Source organism: Seriola aureovittata, chromosome 21, assembly GCF_021018895.1.
Source record: "Seriola aureovittata isolate HTS-2021-v1 ecotype China chromosome 21, ASM2101889v1, whole genome shotgun sequence".
Lineage (NCBI taxonomy): Eukaryota > Metazoa > Chordata > Actinopteri > Carangiformes > Carangidae > Seriola > Seriola aureovittata.
In genome coordinates this window covers 10,688,384-10,711,036 of record NC_079384.1, presented here as the reverse complement: position 1 = coordinate 10,711,036, position 22,653 = coordinate 10,688,384, and the positions used below count along the sequence as shown (strand labels likewise).

Below are 22,653 nucleotides of genomic sequence, written 5' to 3'. Positions count from 1 at the left end.
ACTATGGCAAAAAAAGTGAAATAAACACAGTGTAATAAGGCATAAAAACACCAGCAAATGTCATGGTATAGTGTGGTATAAAGACGTAATAGTATAGTAAGGCCTAGAAAGTGAAAAAAACGACATTGGATACTATGGCAAAAAAAGTGAAAAAACCATATAGTGTAATAAGGCATAAAAACTCCAGCAAACGTCATAGTATAGTAGGTATAAAGATACCATAGTATAGTAAGGCCTAAAAAGTGAAAAAAAAACGACATAGTATACTATGGCAAAAAAAGTGAAAAAAACGACATAGTATACTATGGCAAAAAAAAGTGAAATAAACACATAGTGTAATAAGGCATAAAAACACCGGCAAATGTCATGGTATAGTGTGGTATAAAGACATCATAGTATAGTAAGGCCTAAAAAGTGAAAAAAAACGAAATAGTATACTATGGCAAAAAAAGTGAAAAAACAACATAGTATAGTATGGAAAAAAGTGAAAAAAAACAGTGTAATAAGGCATAAAAACACCAACAAATGTCATGGTATACTGTGGTATAAAGACGTCATAGTATAGTAAGGCATCAAAACACCAGCAAATGTCATGGTATAGTGTGGTATAAAGACGTAATAGTATAGTAAGGCCTAGAAAGTGAAAAAAAACGACATTGGATACTATGGCAAAAAAAGTGAAAAAACCATATAGTGTAATAAGGCATAAAAACTCCAGCAAATGTCATAGTATAGTAGGTATAAAGACGTCATAGTATAGTAAGGCCTAAAAAGTGAAAAAAAACGACACAGTATACTATGGCAAAAAAAGTGAAAAAAAAACGACACAGTATACTATGGCAAAAAAAGTGAAATAAACACAGTGTAATAAGGCATAAAAACACCAGCAAATGTCATGGTATAGTGTGGTATAAAGACGTAATAGTATACAGTAGTATTGCAAAAAAGTAAAAAAAAATGACATGGTATATTATGGCAAAAAAAAAAAAAAAAGAAAAAAACAACATAGTATACACTCGTATTTCAGCATGAATGAATACATTATTTATGTCTGAAATTTGGTAAATATGTATAAATAAAAGATTTTAGGTCTGAAAGAATGTCTGAATTAAACTACTTATGTATGTATGTATGTATGTATATATTAAAGTATTCATGTATGTCTGAAAGTATCTATGAGAAGTAAAGTATGTATGTATGTATGTATGTATGTATGTTTAAATAAAGTGCATGTATGTATGTGTATCATGGTCTGGTATGTCATAAAAACGTCATAGTATAGCATGCAAAAACAAGTAAAAAAAAAAAAAGTAGTTTAGTAAGGTAAAAAGATGACATAGTATAGTAAGTCCTTAAAAGTGAAAAAAACGACATAGTATAGTATGGCAAAAAAAGTGAAATAAACACATAGTGTAATAAGGCAAAAAAACACCAGCAAGTGTCATGGTATAGTGTGGTATAAAGACGTAATAGTATAGTAAGGCCTAAAAAGTGAAAAAAACGACATAGTATAGTATGGCAAAAAAAGTTTTAAAAAAACATAGTGTAATAAGGCATAAAAACACCAGCAAATGTCATGGTATAGCGTGGTATAAAGACGTAATAGTATAGTAAGGCCTAAAAGTGAAAAAAAAAAACGACATAGTATACTATGGCAAAAAAAGTGAAAAAACAACATAGTATAGTATGGCAAAAAAAGTGAAAAAAACGACAGTGTAAAAAGGCATAAAAACACCAGAAAACGTCATAGTATAGTAGGTATAAAGATACCATAGTATAGTAAGGCCTAAAAAGTGAAAAAACGACATAGTATAGTATAGCGAAAAAGTAAAAAAAACAAAAAAAACATCTAGTGTAATAAGGCATAAAAACACCAGGAAATGTCATAGTATAGTAGGTATACAAAAGGGACCCATGCTGCACATTGGACCTTGAAGATACTCCAACAAAAGGCAAATCTGTAACCTGGACAATACTGTATTTAGAAATGGAAAGGGTAGAAACCAAGAGCTGCCACACTGAGGACTGAGGACTCAAATTAGGTTCAAAGCATTTATGTATGTATACTTTTAAACTGCCACAACAGATAATTTAAGCCCCCCTGGCATTCATAGGTATTATACATTTAATGAATGGATTATAACCCACTATAATGTAGTTGTATGCAGCTATAAAACATTTTATGTGCTTCTTAATGTACAGTATTTTTCAGGGGTTATAACTTCTATGAAGATATTTTATATTGTCCTTCATCTGTTTATACATCATCCTGCACTCGGATCACAGACTTAGGTGTAACCCTTTAGTAAACTGGTCACCATAGTCTGACCAGCTGTTGATCTGTGTGCAAAACTTTAAATAGTTAAAATGTAGAGAGAACAATACAGCTACTGTGAAATGTTTATGGTAAGACCTATTTTAGTTAAGATGTTCTCATTCAGTTATTTTAATAAAGGCTCTGTTGCAGGAGAGTGCTGTTTAAATAACAGATTTGGGTATTAATGTGACTGTGGGTGTTTATTCAGCAATAATGAAAATATAAATGATTGTAAAGCGTTAGAATTTTCCAATAAGCAACCATATGTCTGTTCTAAATGTTAGTCATTCTCATAATCCACCAGCAAAACTTGGTCAGCTTCCTTTAAATTTTTAATAAATCATTATTGGAAAGGTTATACAAGTTGATAAATAGTTTATAACTGGATTCTAGTCCAGCTATCCTGCAGCCCTTGTCTAGAAGGTAAGTGCTTGAACAGTCCATTAGAGAGGTCCCCCTTAAGAGCTAGATAGAAAGACAGTGCCATGTTTGCATAGGATTGTGGTTATATTTATTCATTTCCTTACAGTTTCTTTGGTATTATAGTATAGCTATAACAGGGTGGGTCTGCTGGCATCACACACCAAGCTTCAAACATGACTAATAATCAATAACCGACACCAAGTGTTACACGCATGCGCAAAAACGGTGCATCCCTTAAACAAAGTTAAATTTCTCTAAAATAAAGACGTCTTAGTGCGTACAACGTCAAAAACTCGACATCTCGGACCCTCCCGTATTTGCGTCAGGCAGAGATATTTCGCTTGTATCTCAGAGCCTCACATTGACACTCGAAAAAAATCAAGGATATTCTGGAAGACGGAAGTGAGCGCTTCAGTTTTACAATTAAGGCTGTGACCGCTTCGCATGCATGTCAGTATTTGACTGTTTATTTACGTGTGTTATATATGCCTACGAGTTATTGCCGAAGATAGGTCAGAGCTTTCATGTGCCTCTGAGACTAGCTTCCTCCTGCGGTATGGCAGCGGCAGCAGAAGGGTCGGAGGACTGCAGTCGGAGCGGCGGCACTCAGGGAGCGGTAACAGGTGACGGGGAACCTGAGGAGGCCGAGGAGTTCACCTGCCCGGCCTACTGCTCGGAGCTCTCCCGGCGGCAGAACGAGCAGAGGAAGGCGGGGCTGTTCTGCGACGCGACGCTGGTGTTTTGCTCCGGCGGGGTGTCTGAGGAAAGAATCCAAATCTTAACCGCCCACCGCTCAGTATTATCCGCGGCGTCGCACTACTTCACGCTGCTGCTGGGCGGACAGTTTTCAGAGTCCGTGTCCAGGCGAGTGGAACTGAAAGAGTGGAGCTCGGAAACCGGACTAGATCCGGACACTGTGAGCAGTGTCATACAGTTCATGTACACAGGAGAAATCAGAGTGACCACTGCAAATGTGCATGAAGTGTTGGAACTTGCTGACAGGTAATGTTTATTTTTTTAACCATACATTTAATTTGAATCAGAATAAGATCTTTCCACTTGTCCTACAGGCCTTTTTATCTAGTGGTAAAAAAAAGCCATAGTTTGTGTACCTGCATCCTCATTATAATCAGCAGGTGTGACTTAAATAGGAGTGAGCACACCTGTGGAACCAGCTATTTAATTGAGTCTGCATGATTTCATTAAAACAAAACTAGAATCCAAAGTGCATTTGGCAGGACTGTGTGTCAGATTAACAGCCAAACTTTGGGTAAATGATGGGTAGAGTCTTTACTGATAGTCTGTATTAACTAGCCGGTAAATAATGGCTATTTTCATCATCAATCAATCATGGATGGATTCTGACACAACCAGCCCCTATAGGACAAACCCACCCACACTGAAAGAAGCACAAAATGACCACAAAACGCAGCCATCTCATGTTTGGTCATTTTACATCTGTTTGAAGATGTGTTGCATGCGTTTCTGGTGGTTTTGCATTATGGATATTTTGCGTCTTTTTGTAGCCGTTTTTTTTCTCTCATGGCCTTTTTTCGCATGTTTGTTGTCTCTTTTCCTCTCTTTGTGGTTGCTTTACATCTCTTTTGCTGTTTCTTGCTTTCTTTTTGCAGATCTTTTTCATCTCTTTGAGGACATTTTGCATGTCTTCATAGATGTGTTGTGTCTTTTGTAGTTTTGTGTCTCGCATTTCTTCGTTTTGCAATTCTGGGATATTTTTTCAGGTGAAGACAAGGGCCCCTTGACCCCTTGGGCTTGGCCTTTACTCAGTAGTCCTGTTCAGTAATCCATCCATGCAGTTAATCTAGGGCTGTGACTAACAATCCATTAAATCAGCTGATTTTCTCTCTCAATGAATCAATTGTTGAGTCTATGAAATGTGAAAAAAATGTCAAAAGTACCTGACACAACTTTGAATTTTTGACATATTTGCTTAAACCATAACATACTAATACCAAAGTGAGTTGCTAGAAATAGATGAGGCTCGTATTGGCACCTTGTGCATTATGTTTATGATTTATTAACGGCCATTCAAATCCGTGTTTTCATTTTGGCCTGAGTGGTTGTTTACGGCTTAAACAATGTGCTGCACTGACAACTCCCTTATGTTCCTGTGCTGTTGGACCTGTTAGGGCAGGACAACTTACACCTTTGCTATTTTTTATTCATACATGGACATTGTTGACTTCATGTAATTGGGATCATTGCTACGCCCGACATCAACCTGGGCAGAGGTCAGCCAGAATAACTAAAAAACAAAACCAATAAATACCCAAAGTATTTTTACCTCGCTAATTTCTGGCCCTTTTCCAGCATGATTTTATTATGTGCGTCATCTATCGGTAACTTCTTTGACTCTTTGCCATTGAAGCCACAAATTCCATACGTCTCTGTTCAAGTGGTGCTCGAAGCAATGTTCTGTCAGCGTTGAGTTTGAAGAGACTGAAGTAAAAAACAAATAAGTAACAACCTAACAGTCTCTGGCCTCCATATACCCCCATATACCCACTAATTTCGGTGTAAAAAGGGTAATAGTAACACCTGTGCTTTTCCCACTACGACACATCAATATGTTTCCTGTGAAAAATAATTATTTAATTATTTTATACAATTGATTGCAACATTTTATCGCATCGTCAAGGCAATTTGATAATACTACACTTAAAATTGTATGTTGATGTAGTAGTTTGAGGTTACCTCTTTATATGAAAGTCTGAGTAAAATCCAAGTAAAAACACTTAGATACATGTATTCAAGGTTATAGACCTTGATACTGCCAGACCACCAAGGCAAAAGAAAATTACTACATAGAAGGTTTTCTTACAGTGTCTTCTCTTGGGAATAAAATGTTTTTACACTGTTCATTACAGATCGTGATTTTTAACTTTAGATGCCAATGTTGTCTGACAATTCTGACTTATCCACACTGTTAGGTTCCTGTTGGTGCAGCTAAAGAACTTCTGTGGAGAGTTTCTGATGAAGAAGTTGAGCTTGTCCAACTGTGTAGCCGTGCACAGCCTCGCCCACATGTACACTCTGGATCAGCTGGCCCTGGGGGCCGCTGAGACCATTAGAAGAAACTTCCACAAAGTTATCCACAAGGAAGAATTCTACACACTGCCATTTCACCTGGTGCGAGACTGGCTCTCAGACTCAGAAATCACTGTGGATTCTGAACAAGAGTTGTTTGAAACCATTGTAAAATGGGTGCACCAAAATATGGTGGAGCGAGAGAAGCACTTTGAGGAGCTGTTCAGGCTTTTAAGACTGCCACAGATTGCTCCTTCCATCCTGACACAGGTGGTGAGAAAGGAGCCGTTGGTGGCAAACAGTGCATCTTGTCAGAAGCTGGTGTCTGACACACTTGAGATCCATGCTGTTCGCTTTGAGAGCCTTAAGTTAGCAGATTTAGAGCTCCATGCCTCCTACATGGCAGCGGTCCAGCCACGTTTTGGCCAGAACATGGATGTAATCATGGTAGTGGGTGGTGTTTCAGAAGGGGGAGAGTATTTGAGTGAGTGTGTGGGCTACTTTGTAGCTGAAGACCGTTGGGTCAACCTGCCACACATTCACAACCACCTTGATGGACATGCCATCGCAGTCACTGACAGCCATGTTTACGTGGCAGGCTCCATGGAGCCAGGCTTCGCCAAGATGGCTGAGCGCTACAACCCCAACTGCAACAGCTGGGAACAGGTCAGCAGCCTGACCTCTCGCAAGCACTCCTTCAGCCTTGCATGTGTCAAAGACATACTCTACAGCATCGGTGGTCACGGCAACTTCAGTCCCGGCTTCAAGGATGTAACTGTCTATGATCCTGATCAGGACGAGTGGCACAATCTTGAGCCAGCACCAAAAATACTACGAGATGTAAAAACAGTGAGCGTGGAGGATCGCTACGTGTATGTGATGGCCAGGACCCCTGTAGATATGGACACTGGGGATGGACTGAGCACTGTGACCAATTGCTACGATACAGAGAGTCACAAGTGGCAGGAAGTGGACTCCTTACCACTCATTGATAACTACTGTATTTTTCAAATGGCTGTTGCATCCACCAACTTCTACCACACAGCCTCCTGTTGCCCCAAAACCTACAAGGTAACAGTCGAGGCTGCACAGCAAAAAGTCAGCAGAAACATCTCAGACGACATCCTCGACAGCCTCCCTCCAGAGGTCCTGGGAATGGAAGGTGCTGCCATTTGCTACCTTGGTGAAGACATATTCATCATAGGCGGGTGGAGGAACAGCAACAACATGGACAAGCAATATCGCAAAGAGGTCTACCGTTACTGTGCTGAGAGGAAACGTTGGATGCTGCTGCCACCCTTACCTCAGCCTCGCTGCCGAGCCGCAGCCTGCCATGTTCGCATCCCATACCATTATCTGTACGGCTGCCAGCGCTTCCCCATGCCCCAGAACCTGGCTCGCCAGCGAGACCGCATGCAGCAGATGCAGCAGCTCCATCGACGCACACTCACTCTGCGGAGACAGTTGCAATCTCAGATTGAATGTTGAGGTCAAATTTGGCATTCTGCCTTGTCTAGCTAGCACTTCATCTGCTGATAAATGCCTTGTTTTTGCCTTTATTGGGGTGAAATGTCTGCATGGTTTATCGGGGGCTAAAGATTACACTGTTCAAATTGCTAGTATAGAGAAAAAATAAGAATTAGCCAGACAAGCTACTAAAAGTTATCACTCTTGCATAATCATTTTGGACTTGCACCATTAGCTTAAGCCTAACTTTTATTCTGCTAGTAAATTATATTGTGACATTTTCTAACAACTTTGTTGATTTCACTGCTAAACAACTTAGCTTTGCTTTTTATATGTGGTCTGTTTTAACACCTAAGAGGAAATGATGTCAGGATTTGTGGTGCAAGTTAAACTAAAACTGACAGCTGTCAGTGATGCTGTCCTGTGAAATTTAGTAAGGTTTATGTAGAGATGTAAATTTAGCAAATTAAATGATGTCTACATTTATTGGAATGTAGGTTAGAATTAAATGGCACTTAAATTATCAGTGTGGCGACAATGAACATACTGAAACAACCAGCTAAGAAAAGAAAGCCTTTAACTTTGTACTGCTATTGCTACCTTAATCTACTTTCTACCTCCAATTTATTTGTTCATTATTTTTAAGCAAGAAATAAGTATTGAGCAAAGCACATATTGGGGATCAGGCTGTGATTAAATGTTTCACCCTCTTTACAACAAAGCTTATTTAATACACTTTTGCACTAGAATATGTGCACTAAAACAGTTTGTACAGATTGCAAAACACTTTTGTCATTCCAATGGATGTGTTTACATGTGAATATAATATTATTCAACCTTAATATTTTAGCCAGTCAAAATTTCCTTTATTTGATTTCCCAAGTTGTTACATATCTTGAATGATCAGACCAAGTACTACCATAATGATGATAAAAAAATCATTTTTTGCAAAAGACCTTTTTCTTTTTTACATTTAAATTCTCTTATCCAATTAAATGTTATGACTGTGCTTTTGTGGAGTTATTTGGTTTGTTGGTTTTGGTGGACTCATTTGGTTTGCTCTGCCCTGCACTTCTTGCAGAATTTGCTGTCTTGCTTTAAGTGAATAAGAGCACATGTTCACAATGTGTGAAACGTGTTGAACCAAGAGGCTGTTTTGTGGATATTTCTCATAATGTTCCCAGCTGTTTCTTATCAGTGTAGTTGAATTAACTGTATTTCCTGCACTGAAGGACCCTGAGTGTCAAATTTAACAGAAGTTTTTTTGTTTTTTTTAACTCCAATCCTCTTACTCAGTTAGTGTTGTGTGGACCAGTTGTTGAGCTCAGTGCGTTTCTCTATTACTGTTGAAAATGTGTTTGCCTGTGGTATCTCCTGCCAAACTGTCAATAACTATGATCTAATTAGGCTTGGTGAGTCTACCATTGATATGTATATATGGAAGGTTGCATTTTTAAAGAACGGGTTTGAAGCCATTGGGATTACTGCAGAATGCAAGAGAGTAGACTCAGACAGGCAGATTTTAGTGATTGGCAGTAGTATCACATTTGAGGCTGGGTTTCAAGTTCAGATATTTGTCCCAGTTTGATAACAGTAGGTTTTGGGATAAAGTATGATTTGTCAGTGCTATACATTCAGACTTCATGCAGCCAAGTTTACTGTGTGACATGGTGCCATTGCATTTGTATGTGCAAGAGCTGCAGGTGTAATAAAAGTTAATGCACTGAAATGTAGTTTGTCATCTCTGAAAAAAGTGCACTTTAATCCACCCAGCCATCTATGCATTCAATGTAACAATATCATGTCCAAAGGTTTTTTTTTAATGACTAATACTACATATTGTAATACACACGAAATCATAATTAATCATCTTTAATTTATGGCAGCTGTTGTACAAGCAGCATGCTGTCCTGGTGATTCAATATACATGAAGTCACTCATAGTGTCTCTATGTTACAATCAAGTTTTGCTCATACTTTTAGCTACAATATTTTCTAAAATACGGATTGCATTCACAAAAGACATTTAAAAAAAAGTGGAGACCGTATCATACGAAAAAATGTCTTGGGACAGAATCTTGAATGATTAAGAACCTCTTTGAAAATCATCAGGTTTTTATGATTTCTTCATTATCATAGTTATTCAGTCATAGTTGTCAGTCCATCTAATGGTACACAGCAAAAAAGAGCTGTGTGTAATTAATTCGGCGTAGTCAATTTTTCGAAAATGTAAACAAAATAAAGGCTAAATAAATTGAAGTTGTAGCACACTGAGGTACTAGGAACAAATATGCGGCGGAACCATGTATGCTTAGTACACAAAACTGGGAACGCTATCGGAGCGACAAACAGAGACGTAAACAAAATCATTCAAACCAGCTGTCGACTGTAAAGTGGAACATTAATGCACTATTTATTAAATATTTAAGATATAAACAGCAGTCATTTAATACAATGCATTTTTAACGGTGAAAAGCAGTTTACACCTCGCTGACTCGTCTCCTCTCCGTTTGAAAATGGTAAGTTGTTAACGGTCAGCCGCTACGTAATCATTGCAGTCGTAGTCAAAGATGCTAGTAAACCTAGAAGTCAGACTTTGGATGGCAAAATAACGAAGGATAATGAGTTTTCAGTCAAATATAGTTGACCTTTGTATATCAGATAAAACATGGTGTGAATAAATGCATTTAAACAGAACTGTCGGCTGTAACCACAACCAAATTACACCATTATTCTCTCTCTATAAAATAAATCATCACCCAAAGTTTTTTTCTTGACTTGCCATGCAGATATACCATATTCCCTGGCTTTACACACCTGTGCGGACTGTACTGGCCATCTGGCACCAACTGATCAAGACCGAGGTAAAGAAGCTCCACTAAATTAAGAAAATGAAGGTTTCATTTCAGAAAGTTTACATTTGGTGAATTTATGTGCACTCACTAAAAGAAAGAAGAGACCTGTCCACTTGTCAGAAAAACAAATTATACTGAGATATTTCAACAACTTTGTGTTGTGTTGTGTTGACATTACCTAAAGCATGTAACATATTCCGGTATAAAGCCCTCCTGGAATCTGCTTTTGCCGATATCACCCCCCTTGTCGTCTGTTCTCCTCCTTTCCGTGAGACTTTGTGTGGATAAACATGCATTGTAAGGCAGAACTCTTTTTGGTTCAGATCCCAGAGCTAGCCAAGGGCTCTGTGCTAATGAGGGAGCGCAGCAGAGTGGAGGAAACAATCAATGCCATGCAGCGAGCAGGTGCGGGAAACCTTCAGGTAAGAGCACTGATTGGAGGGCGCCTTCACATCATGCATGTTTGGAGATGTCCACTTGAGGAGTTTGATTATTTGACCAGATTACAGGATTGCATGTCAAACTCATTCCAGCATCATCAGGGAACTTGAGTGTCAGTCCTCTTTCATGAGATCATCATAATCAAATACAGCAAATGATCCCAAAACACAGGATTTTCTGGATAATTTTCTGGATATAAAAGGATGAATGTTGACAAGTATGCTTGGAATGCTTAGACTAATTCTACATGTCTTCTGTGTCAATACCAAAATCTCAGACTTTGCAAGAAGACAGATTACTGAAATAACATAACCTTATTATATAAGCATAAACTATTATCTGAGAGTTTTGAGCCTTTATAAATAAATGCAAAAAGAAAACAACAAATGTAAACTTAACTACTGTATATTTGATTTAATCATGGATTTGGTTGCTTGCTGAGTGGCACAGTACTATTTTTTAGTTCCAAATGGCCATGTTTTCTCAGGTAATCTCAGACTTCGACATGACTCTGACCAGATTCGCTCACAACGGCAAGAGAGTCCCCACCACCCACAGTAAGCACACAGGCCACAAAGATTATCTGCATCATGGCCAAATGGTGTTTTTAAGATTTGGTAGAGTCTGGACATCTGGATAATTTGATCTGAAGGATTTATCAATTGACTCAGATTGTATTTGTGCATGTTTTATTTAAGTTACTTTGTCCTGCACCTGTGACTTGTTTGTATGAGTGTCTTTTGCTTTTCTGAAACTGTTACAAATCTGTTTTCCTTGCTTTATTCAGACATCCTAGATAACCGGTTGTTGATTAATGAAGACTGCACTCTGAAGGTAACTGTGCTACAGTCATAAGTGCAGTCCTAAGTCCATTTTACACCAGTATAGTTCTTCCCAATGCAGTTGCTGTTTGTTTTTCTGCAATGACATCTACATGTTTGTGACAAATACAAATTTATGTTCACATCATGATTTGTTGATTGCTACCCTATAATTTTGCACCCATCACTGCAACATGGACCAACAAAAACATGCTGATACATCCAATTTAGTTGGTCTGTAAAGTATTGTTCAATATTTTGTGTTGGTTCATTGTAGATGAGGGAGCTGTTGAACACCTACTATCCCATAGAGATTGATGCAAGCCGAAGTGCTGAAGAGAAACTGCCTTTCATGGTGGAGTGGTAAGAAACATACAGATTTACCAATATAAGCACACTTCTCTGTTCTATAATTTACATACAGTTGACGTAAAATGGGACAACATCCTCATCTAAGTCCCCAAATTAGATGAAGAGAATCAAATTGAACAAATAACACAAAAAACACAATAATTTTTCATTTATTTATTGAGCAAAATGATCCAACATTAAATATGTTGTTGGAAGTATGTGAACCTAGAGAATTATCATTTAAAGGGCTGATTAGACCTGAGGTCTCCTCCTCTCTTGCAAGCAGTTCAGTCAAGGGAGCCCACCAACATCAGAGCTGAAATAGTTTTATAAGGAGGCATGGGCCAAAATCCCTCCAAGTCGATCTGCAGGACTGATCAACAGTCTCTGGAAACGTTTGGTTGAAGTAATTGCTGCTCAAAAGGGTCACACCAATTACTAACATACTATTACTAACAAAAATACTTAATGTTATTTGTTTAACTGTGTTCTCTTCATCTAGTTTTAGGACTTAGATGAAGGTCAGGTCAACTGTATGTAGAACTATGGAATATTTTTCACATTTTCATAGAACAAGGTTTGCTAACTTTCCAGCACCCACTGAATGTGTCACAAAATTGCCAAAAGAAAAATGTCTTTATTGGTATTTGACTCTGACGTTGTCTTGTGCTGCTCTCTACAGGTGGACCAAAGTTCATGAGCTGCTGATTCAGCAGAAGATCAGAAAGGACATGCTCGCCCAGGCCGTTAAGGAATCCAACACTATGCTCAGGTACACACATTTTAGTCATTTTATATTTTCCTCAACGCGAGTGATTGGCTCCATATATGACACAACATTAACATTTAGTTTGCTCTATTGTTATGCACAAGAAAACTAGCACATCTGAGGTGCTCTGTAGTGAAAACATTTAAGTACCATTACTGGTAAACAACAAAACTGATTAAAAAAAAGGAGCTTGGCATCAGCAATATCAAATACTTTGTTGACTTTAGATATACTGAACATGACATCAATCTAACTTCTTGTCATACTACTTGACAAATACATTATAGGAAGAATCTGCAATACTTTGGCAAAAACAGTAATTTAAACTAGTGGTGTTTTCTCATGTGTAATATTGTTCTTCAATCACTTTTCACGTTCAAATAAATGAAACAGTCTAGTTGTTCGTCAGAATCACTGCACATCTCTCAGCTCAGATAGTCATTGGTTCATGTGTCTCATCTGATGAGGTGTGTGTGTATTTCTTTAGGGACGGCTACAAAGTGTTTTTTGAACATCTGTCCGAGCACCAGGTTCCTCTGTTGATCTTCTCGGCCGGTGTTGGAGACGTCCTGGAGGAGGTGATCCGACAGAACCACGTCTTCCATCCCAATGTCCACATCATCTCCAACTATATGGACTTTGACCAAACTGTGAGTTGGACGACAGCTATGCAAGATTCTCGCTGATGTTGATAAATACAAATGATACAATACCATTTTAAATCTAATTCAATTTCCAATACAATTAGAGACCAAATATTATAAAGACAATGGAAAAAAAAGCTAAAAAACATTTTAAAAGGTAAAAAAAAATGTATACAGCAGGATCATTGGTGTATTCCCCATCATAATATTGACTTTCATCAGGAATGTTGTGATCATGTTACATTTCCTACTACGTTTTAGTGCAACACTCAAATAGATTTTTTTACCAGTCAAAGATCAACATGATGTTATTCCACCAACTTCAGTCTCTGTATGAAAGAACCTTTCTTGAACATTGTTGTTGATAAGGGCGTCCTGCAAGCCTTCAAAGGCCAACTGATCCACACCTTCAACAAGAGGGAAGGCGCTCTGTCACACGCAGCAGGCCTCAGAGAGCTGCAGGGTCGATCCAATGTGCTGCTGCTGGGAGACTCTTTGGGAGACCTTACCATGGCTGACGGAGTGTCTGAGCCCCAGAACATCCTGACCATTGGCTTCCTGAATGACCAGGTCTGACCCGCTGGTTGAACAGACTAATGTTTGGTGCTGGGATTTTTTTATGTCAGCACATCGAGTTATAGACATTGAGTTCTCATTGTCTGCGGTTTGTGTCTCAGGTGGAAGAGAGGAAAGAGTCGTACATCAACTCCTTTGACATCGTACTGGTGAAAGACGAGACGATGGACGTTCAAAACGCCATCCTCAGATACATTACCTCATCAAGAGACAACAAGTAAGACACACACCGATGGACCTGTTCACTCCATTCACACTGCATTACTTACCTCAAACCAGACCTAAAACTTGACTTTTTAACCACTGTGTCCACTAATGTGGTTAATGCTGCAAATCACACACACTCTGAACTCTTTTTTTTAATTTTGACATTTATTTGTAAGCTTAGTTTTGTAGAATTTGTGATTTCTATCAGCTTTGCAGCCAAACAGATTATTGTTGTGCTAGGCTATACGTTAATCGCTTTCTTCCTGCTTTTTATTTTGGATGTCGGGATCAAAACAGTAGAACCAGAATAACAATGCGCCACCTCATCAGAACTCAGTGAAGTGAGAATTTATATTGTATTGTTTCAAATAGATAAAGTGTATATCTGCAGCCCTCACTCCGAAAAGAAATCAGCAACTCAGCGATCTCTTAAAACTGTCAGTACAAATAATTTCTAATATTCTGCCTCTTTTCACTGCTTTTTAGCTCAAAATAGTTTTTTTTTTTTACTTTGTTGTTTACCAGTACCAGTATTTAAAATATGTTCATGTACGAGCAAAGGCGTTACGTGTTTTGTAACTGTCCCTTTATCTGGAAAGTCTTCTACTTTATACTCACACTTCTCTGGTGTGTACTGTGTATTACCTCTGTGTACACTGCAGGTACTTGACGCTCCAGAGTACAGAGACTGTGCTGTACACATGGATCATCAGTTTATTTGTAGGGTGCAGATAACTTGATAGTGCTGTTATCAGTCTTTAAGCTATTATATTTGTCATTATGTAGGTTATTTTAACTTTTTTTTTTTTTTTTTTAACCAGGGACAGTGTAGGCAAGCGCGATAATACGAGTCAAACAGAAAGCTACAGTACATCAGTATTCCCAAGAAGGGAATATACAATGTGGGATGTGCATATTCCTAACAAATGTTCTCTTTGCACTGAAACACTGCGGCTGCTATACAGAAGGACTTAACATTGCGCTAGTTGCACTTTACTATAGGTGTAATACTTGTGTAGAACAAAAGATGAATAAGTACTAACTTGTAAATGTGCTTTTCTCAGCGAAAAGGTATAGTTCAATTTTATTTATCATATGGTGGATTTTCTCCCAATAAAAACCGGCAAAGTCACAGGAAATAATGAAAGCCTTGAATTCTTTTAGCATTATTAATATCCATTTTCTCCAACTTAAATTCCACTCGTCATCTTTTCTTTTCTTTTTTTTTTTTTTGCCCATTAAAGTTACAATCTGCCAGACTTTGTGGTGCAGGATGCAGAGTTACAACTACCCCTTTAAGCGTGACATTGAGAAATATTGCAACTCTGCATCTTCCACCAAAAAAGAGTGGGATAGAGTATTTTTATGTGCAAGTTAAATACTCTTTTTTTAAAATGATATCAGGCAATTACCGACAGTTTATCCATATATTGGTGCACAGATGCAGTTATTTCAGGTGTCATGGTTTTCTGTGTAGTGATACAAGTTGTAGAAAAACCGAAACCATGTTCATTTTCTTACAAACATTTTAATTAATGTGACTTTCAGGGACAAATAAAGGTGCTTGTTTTGTTTTCTGAAATACATACTGTCAAACACTCACACAACAACACACAAAAAGATCATCTGCACTGTTTTCTTGTCATTTAAAGAAAAAAAAACTGTTCAATATTAAAACCTTGACGCTGTATGGGAAAAGTCTCTCGCTGCTTGTTTTTGTTGTGTTGGTGGGTTCATCCCTGAGAGAGAATAAAAACATTCATCCTCATCACAACTCCTCATGCCTCATTTCCCTTTCCTTGTCCTCCTCGACCTTCAGTTTGAGCTCGTTCTCTGTGATCAGTCCATCTTTATTTCGGTCCTGGTTGTGGAACATGTCAGTAACAACCTGCTCCATGGTCAGTCCAGGCTTTATACGACCTTTGCCCTCTGCCACCTGCAGCTTGATGAACTCCCCGAACTAGAAAAGGGTCAAAGAGGAATATTACTGATTACTGTGATGTGGTCAGAGTGCTTCATCAGCTTAGAGAGAAAAAGCAGCTCCTAAAACTGCACACAAGGAAGCCGGCATAACAACACTTTTCCCCTCACTTTTATCTCACCTGAGAAGTTCAGGGTCAACAGGTCAATGTGATGATGGTCGGGGATAGCCTAATATTTTAATGCCAGTTATAATTAGTGATCAATTCTTAATTAATCACACCTCCCCCGTCTTGTGAATGCAAGCTTCCTTTTAGTGCTCACAACTGGAAATCTGAACCTCTGCAGTACATAGAAGATCACTTGATGCGATCGAAAGCCCCAGAACAGCTACTAAATGGACCTTGAGGTGACTTTTTTTAACTGCTGTTTCCGAGGTGAAGAATACACTTTAAAATTAAATCTTTAAAATTATTTTGATGGCATGTTTACGTAGATCTGTGAAACCGCCAGCCGAGTCATTTTTAATACCACCACCAGATGGCGCCAAAGTAAGGAATTTATAAATCCCAGTGAGTTTTAAGTACCAATGTATGTTGGAGTTTTATCATTATGGAGCTCTTTGATAAGCGGTGGTAGTATTTTTTCATTACTGGAGTATTTAAATTTCCACCACAGTTGTATGTGTGGTGTAATTCCCAGTTACTTTACAGATTATGATGTTGCATATAAAAACATGTTCGTCTTGCAAGATATAGGTTTTGAACTGGATGGTCTGCAGTAACCTACCTCCTCCTCTGGAACCTCTTTGTTCTTGTTGATGTCCAAGGCTTCAAACAGGTTTGCAGGAGTGTCCTCTAGCCACACAAACAGGTAACCAGGGGGCACTCCCTTCTCAAAGCTCACCAGTTCAATATCAAAGACCAACACAGCACTGCTCGGCACACCAGTGGCTGAGAGACACAAAAAAGGCAGTTTAAGTTTGGTCTTACCTATTAGTATACGTGTGTATAATAATTACCATAATTAGGTAATTATATAATAAAAGGTAATTATTACTCATAATTACCTTTTCATTTATTGTCAGGGCGGTGTAGCTTGTTAAAAAAACTTTGTATTATGAGAGGGGTAGACGTAGGATTCAGTCACTGCTATCATTTTTTTTTGACACTGACATGAGCTTAAAAGTTTAAATCACAATTTCCTTTTTACTTAAATACAGAAATAAGGGTTTTAATCAACCTGTCACAGTTCAACATAAACTGATACTGTTATTCTTATATTTTTTGTGCTAGCTCTAGACAATTAGACTTGAAAATCTTACGAAACTATGGAACAAAGTATAGATGAATTTCAACAGACAACTGGTTCATATGTTTTGAACGTAGCCTAATAAGAGCTATTAGAGCTTGATAAATGAAGAATAATAATCAAACCATCTATCTCCCGATAAAAAAAAGTTGTTCGAAGTTATGAGGTAAAGCTGAAGTCTCACCTCCTTTCTCTCCGTGGCCCAGGTGAGGAGGCACTGTTATCAACCTCTTCTCTCCCACACACATGCCCCGCAAACCCTCGTCAAGCCCGTCGATCACTTTGTCTGACCCCAGCACTGCATCCTGAAGGTTCTCATAGTCATGTCTGAAGACAATGTTGATTACATGTTGGATAAATGAAAATAGATGTGTAATGTGCATTTATGTTATCTAAAATTGCATGTGATGATAGGGTGACTCACGAGGAAAAGAGCAGTGTGCCGTCCAACATGGTGCAGTTGTAGTGATACCAGACAAGGTCGTTCACCGCGGTGGTGTCGTTACACACTTCAGGCTTGTGGGTGGTCTGGATGTCCACTTTGTCGTTGGGGTTGTGGAAGTCAATGATTTGAACGTCAAAGACGAGTACAGCCGACGGAGGGATGACACCACCTGGAAAGACCACAGAAAATTATGGCATTTTCTTTGGTAACTCACAGTTTTGGAAACACTGGTCATGTGTTTTTCAGTTATACATAACCAGTCAATTAAGGGACTGTTAATGGTTATGTTATCCGATTAATATTCAGAAAATCCAAAGATATTCAATTGGCATAGAATATTTAACTGCAAAAAAAAAAAAAAAAAAAAAAAAAAAAGCACTTTTTGTTGTGTATTTACTAAAAGATCCTTTTCCCTTTCTGCAACAAGCAAAAAGAAAGATGGGACTGCTATATAGTCTGTTTTGACCAACAACACGAAACCAAGTTGTTCTCAAAATGCTCTTTCACCAGGATTTTAATAGGTTATGCAGATGTGTATGTTATGTGTTATTATTAAATCTATTAAGTGTCAATTTGGGAAAGATTTTCATATGCAGAGAGCTTGTTACAAGCTACAAGAAAAAGTACAGTAATTCACCTGCTCCTTTTTCTCCATACGCCAGGTGTGGAGGGATGGTGACCCTCCTCCTCTCCCCAACGCACACACCAATCAGGGCCTGGTCCATGCCTGCAATCACATACCCCATCCCGATGTAGGTATTGTATGTGCTGTTTCTCTGGTAGCTGTGGGCAGTCGCAGACAGGGAGAAATAAACGTCAAAAATGGGTTGTTTTTTTTTTTCAGAAATTCACAGACAATTACGTTATAATGCCAAAAATACATTTTCTGTAAAAAAAAAGAAAAAAAAAGAAAAAAAGCGAAATCCACCCAAATAACCGGGGACCCACTTACAATCATTTTCATTGTCGGAATGACCTGAACTCACCTTGTGTCAAAGGTGACTCCGTTCAGGAAAGTACCATTGTAGTGGTACCGCATGTAATCCCCAACGATAGACCTGCGGGTGCACGACTCGGGCACCACCTGGTTCTCAACGGTGATGTTGTCCTTCGGGTTATGAATGTCCACCAACATGACATCATACACCAGGGTCGCCTGGGGAGGAATCTCTGTACCTGGTGAGCAGAAAGTGGAGCATTTAAAACTTCTGCTAATGTTCACAAAAAATACAAGTGGTTGGAGTTTTATTTTGGTGGTGGTGTTTTTTTTTTTTTGTTTTTTTTTAAATCATTTTCTATCTTATTTATGTTACACTATCAATTATTTCTTAACTCTGTTGTTGTCTTAATAAAACTGACATTGTGTTCCCTATATTTGCAGCTTTTGCAAGACAAAGATTATAGAATAGTAATAGAAATAGCTATATGATCTATATATTGAGCATAATATAACTATGATTGCTAATTTTACTGCAGGTGAAATATAGTTTGGAAAATTAAGATTTTTTTAATCAACCCCCAATTAAGGAACTAGTTTATAAAAGAGATGAGCTCCTTATTGCTTATCCTTACGGGATTATTATGCTGATCTCTTACTCTTAAAAACATTGGTCCATTACACTACTAGTGGCTAAAAAAAAAAATCTACAATGGTGCTTTGAGTACCATGAAGAAAAAAGTATCTCCAGTGATAAGCGATTGCAATTTTTGAGTATTTGCCTGTTGAATATTTTCCTTCTAACAACATTTTATTCCTCTGAGCTCTGATCCGATGGTGTTCAGGGTTAAATTGAAAAGCAGGAATAAGACATCCACACCTAAAGTAATTTTTTTCTCATCTCCTGACATTTACACTCACCTGATCCCTTTTCTCCGTAGGCTTTAAAGGGTGGGATGACAATATTTCTGATCTCTCCCACACACATGCCCAGCAGGCCCTCATCCAGGCCCTTGATCAGCCAACCTTCCCCCACTAAGGAGTCGTGGGTCTGTTTCCTGATGTAGCTACGTAGGGCTCATACAAGCGCAAAGTCAAACACACAACTTCACACAGACAACATACCTGGGTGACACAATACAAAACACAGAAGAGCTGTCAGAGCTGGGTTTTGTTTGAGAGTTTGAAGTACACACTTTAGATCATTCAGTAAACATGTAATTTTGAGTGGGAAAACACCAACATTTGGCCAAGCCAGAATTCACCTAGATTCAAAAACGGTTCCGTCCAGCAGGGAGCCGTTGAAATGGTAACGCACAAAGTCGGTGCGCATCACAGAGCGTTTACAGTCTTTGGGAGTGGTGACAGCTTTGGTGACGACCAGGTCGGCTTTGTTCCACAGATCCAACAGATGGATGTCAAACACCAGGGTGGTATCTGGAGGAACCACGTCCCCTAAAAACAATTAGATAAAGACATCAACACATGTTTATTGAACACCTGGTGGCGATTAGAATTAGAATGAAATTGAGACGAAATGTGACCATTTTGGCTTTTGATACAAATCTGTAATGGTTGCATTGCTTTGAATTTGTTTGGTGCTCAATTAAGTTTTATTTCCAAACTTAACTTTTTTTTTTTTTTTTTTGGTCTTTCAAATTTTTATATTAATTCATTATTATAACAATAGTATAGTTTGACATTTAAGCTCAATCGTAGATGAGTAAATTGATACAACTCTCATATCTGTATTCTAAATATGAAGCTATAGCCAGCAGCTAGTTAGCTTAGCACAAGGACAGGAAACAGCTAGCCAAGTGACAAACTCCACCTACCAACACCAATAATGCTTTAAATTAGCATTTTGTGTCCTGTTTTTTTTTTTTTTTTTAATTTAAAAACATAATTTAAAAGCCTTTATGCTAAGCTACGCTTGTATTCAATGGAAAAACAGGACAGTGGTACCAGTCTTCTCATAACTATCTCCCCAAGTCAAATTATTCCTTTAGAGGTAAAACACTGCCCCCTCTATAAAACAGGGCATCAGGTGTACCTCATGATTTTTTATTTTTTTGAACTGTCTTTCAGTGGCGCATATTACCAAATAAATCTGTCTGGGGTCTGTGGGCCTTTGCCATAGATAACAACTTTAGAATTAAGAAGGGCCAACCTAATCTCAAATATTAATGGCTGGTCACAACAGAAAATGTACTGTATTGTGCCATCCAAACTTTTTAAATGTTCCTTTCAAATCTGCCGTCAGTACAGATATTTCCTCTCCTGCAGACCACTTCACTTCACTATATAACATTTTTTACTTACCTGCACCGGTGCTTCCGTAAGCCAGGTGAGGTGGGATGGTGATTGTCCTGCGCTCATTCACACACATGCCCTGCAGGCCTTTATCAATGCCAGCGATGAGTCGACCCTCACCTAAGAGTCCGACCTTGGCGGCTCCTCTCTGATGGCTGTGAAAGACAAAGGAATGTGCGTGAACGTCTGCAGGGCAATGAGTGTCTACAGCTTTCCAAATAGCTCATTGCAAACTTGTTTTAATGTGTAAATCAGCATCTCAGCATTAATACATTGATTTACGACACTGTTGGGCTTTGGAACTGCTTTGAGGGCCTGATCAGTAGTTATCAACTTTGCTAGAAAATGACATAAAACTAAAATAAATGCATTCAGAATTCATTATATAAAGCGAATGAACTTACCTTGAATCAAATATTTTCCCGTCGACAAATGTGGCGTTGTAGTGATAACGAACATTATCTCCCTCTTTCGCTTCTCTGGCACAGACCTTGGGGATGAAGTATCTGTCCACGACTACATCTCCTAACACAGGACTGGGATTACACTCTACGGGAGACCACGTAGTGAAGAGGAAAAAAACAAGGCAGCAGGCAAACATATTTGCAGAATCACGCTAAATAACTTAGAAGGATTCGAAAAAAAATAATGCCGCAATAGTGATAAATCTGATCAATTTTGGGAGCGTGGCTGTTTGCGTCCTTTCAGAGAGGGCCTCGGCTGCAGATGTGGAGCAGGAAAGCGGCGTCTGAAGGCTGTAAACGTGGACAATCTCCAGGTTGCTGTGCAAACTTTTTACCAGAGGGAAGGAACGACGGAGTTGGGAGTGGGAAGCGCCCATCAAACTCACCACAATAAGAAATGAGACCACTTCCGTTAAGCAAGGGACAAAAAAAAAAACAAAAACACATTTATCCACTTTTACCATGAAACAGGAATTATATTGCGAATGTTAGAATGTGGATGGGGGTGTTTGTATAAATGGGTTTGTAGTTAATAAGATCCGATTTTATTATTAAGCATTTTTGCAAAAACCTTTATTTTCTGGTTTAACTCATTACGTATTATTTCTACTACACAATGTGTCTAAGACTAGTTTCATTCATATGCCTGAATAATTGGTTATTCTTTTTTGTCCTTTCAAAAAATCTTCCATCGTCCGCTTTTATTTTGAAAGAAAACCTGCTTATTGTTCAGCGGGGCTTGACTCTTCAGTACCGCTGCACACAGCTGCAGGAGCCGAGAGATCCGCCTCTGGTTCAGCCCAGTCAGAGCCGTAAAGTGACCTGAGAGCCTCAAGAGGTTCAGCTTTTTCATTAATGCCGTGAAGTTAAAGCAAAAATAACTTCACTATTTCCTACAACTACGGGAGCCTGTAGGATACATTTAAAAATAAATAAAGGATGCAACATCACAACAAAAATACTACAGATCACATCTGTAACTGTTAGTGGATTTAAAACTTCTGTTATAAATCCAAACAATAACCTCTATTTTCGATTTATCTCCACAAATGACAAGATTAATACATAAACATAAAAACATAACACATAAAATCTTTTATATTTTATATTCATAATTGTGTTCTATTAAACCAGTGGGTCTGAATGTGTGGTCCTGGGATCCCAGGGTCCAATGAATATGAAAGGGATTCCAGGGATAACCAGCAAAATGGGCAATAATACAGTTGCATTAAAATTCAACTGACTGGATACAGTTGTGTCTTGAAGGTACCTGACACGAAAATCACTTCACTGACCACGAAGAAAAACTGTACAAGGTGAAAAGCAACTAAAACATGGTCTGTAC

At 38.4% G+C, this 22,653-nt stretch overlaps 3 protein-coding genes across 4 annotated transcripts; 2 read left to right on the top strand and 1 right to left on the bottom strand.

Moving 5' to 3' along the window:
* Positions 1–2,830: 2,830 nt before the first annotated feature.
* On the top strand, positions 2,831–9,008 carry klhl11 (kelch-like family member 11). Its single transcript, XM_056366896.1, has 2 exons — positions 2,831–3,742; positions 5,692–9,008. The coding sequence occupies exons 1-2, from the start codon at positions 3,189–3,191 to the stop codon at positions 7,274–7,276; spliced, it is 2,139 nt and encodes a 712-aa protein (XP_056222871.1). The 5' UTR covers positions 2,831–3,188; the 3' UTR covers positions 7,277–9,008.
* Positions 9,009–9,493: 485 nt separating this feature from the next.
* LOC130162972 (7-methylguanosine phosphate-specific 5'-nucleotidase-like) lies at positions 9,494–15,694 on the top strand. Of its 2 annotated transcripts, XM_056366899.1 has the most exons (10): positions 9,494–9,773; positions 10,044–10,118; positions 10,433–10,531; positions 11,038–11,107; positions 11,338–11,384; positions 11,649–11,734; positions 12,405–12,494; positions 12,979–13,141; positions 13,505–13,705; positions 13,813–15,694. In XM_056366899.1, the coding sequence occupies exons 1-10, from the start codon at positions 9,771–9,773 to the stop codon at positions 13,930–13,932; spliced, it is 954 nt and encodes a 317-aa protein (XP_056222874.1). In that variant the 5' UTR covers positions 9,494–9,770; the 3' UTR covers positions 13,933–15,694. The 2 variants fall into 2 exon arrangements, with proteins under 2 accessions (XP_056222874.1, XP_056222873.1); XM_056366898.1 differs by lacking the exon at positions 9,494–9,773 and having other exon boundaries at positions 10,038–10,118.
* Positions 15,427–21,674, bottom strand: fkbp10b (FKBP prolyl isomerase 10b). Its single transcript, XM_056366897.1, has 10 exons — positions 21,249–21,674; positions 20,854–20,999; positions 19,797–19,986; positions 19,453–19,598; positions 18,581–18,770; positions 18,232–18,377; positions 17,574–17,763; positions 17,334–17,476; positions 16,628–16,791; positions 15,427–15,878 (listed from the first exon to the last, which is right to left on the bottom strand). Exons 1-10 carry the CDS (start codon positions 21,443–21,445, stop codon positions 15,687–15,689), a joined length of 1,704 nt encoding a protein of 567 aa, XP_056222872.1. The 5' UTR covers positions 21,446–21,674; the 3' UTR covers positions 15,427–15,686.
* Between the last annotated feature and the right edge of the window lie 979 nt (positions 21,675–22,653).

Excerpts from the sequence above, each read along its gene's own strand:
- klhl11 (XM_056366896.1), top strand. The coding sequence starts at position 3,189 with ATGTCAGTATTTGACTGTTTATTTACGTGTGTTATATATGCCTACGAG. Across the intron at positions 3,743-5,691 it reads GTGTTGGAACTTGCTGACAG|GTTCCTGTTGGTGCAGCTAA; the intron begins GTAATGTTTATT and ends CCACACTGTTAG.
- fkbp10b (XM_056366897.1), bottom strand. The coding sequence starts at position 21,445 with ATGTTTGCCTGCTGCCTTGTTTTTTTCCTCTTCACTACGTGGTCTCCC. Across the intron at positions 21,000-21,248 it reads GGGAAAATATTTGATTCAAG|CCATCAGAGAGGAGCCGCCA; the intron begins GTAAGTTCATTC and ends TGTCTTTCACAG. Across the intron at positions 18,771-19,452 it reads CTACGGAGAAAAGGGATCAG|GTACAGAGATTCCTCCCCAG; the intron begins GTGAGTGTAAAT and ends TCTGCTCACCAG.
- LOC130162972 (XM_056366898.1), top strand. The coding sequence starts at position 10,038 with ATGCAGATATACCATATTCCCTGGCTTTACACACCTGTGCGGACTGTA. Across the intron at positions 10,532-11,037 it reads CAGGTGCGGGAAACCTTCAG|GTAATCTCAGACTTCGACAT; the intron begins GTAAGAGCACTG and ends ATGTTTTCTCAG. Across the intron at positions 11,735-12,404 it reads CTGCCTTTCATGGTGGAGTG|GTGGACCAAAGTTCATGAGC; the intron begins GTAAGAAACATA and ends TGCTCTCTACAG.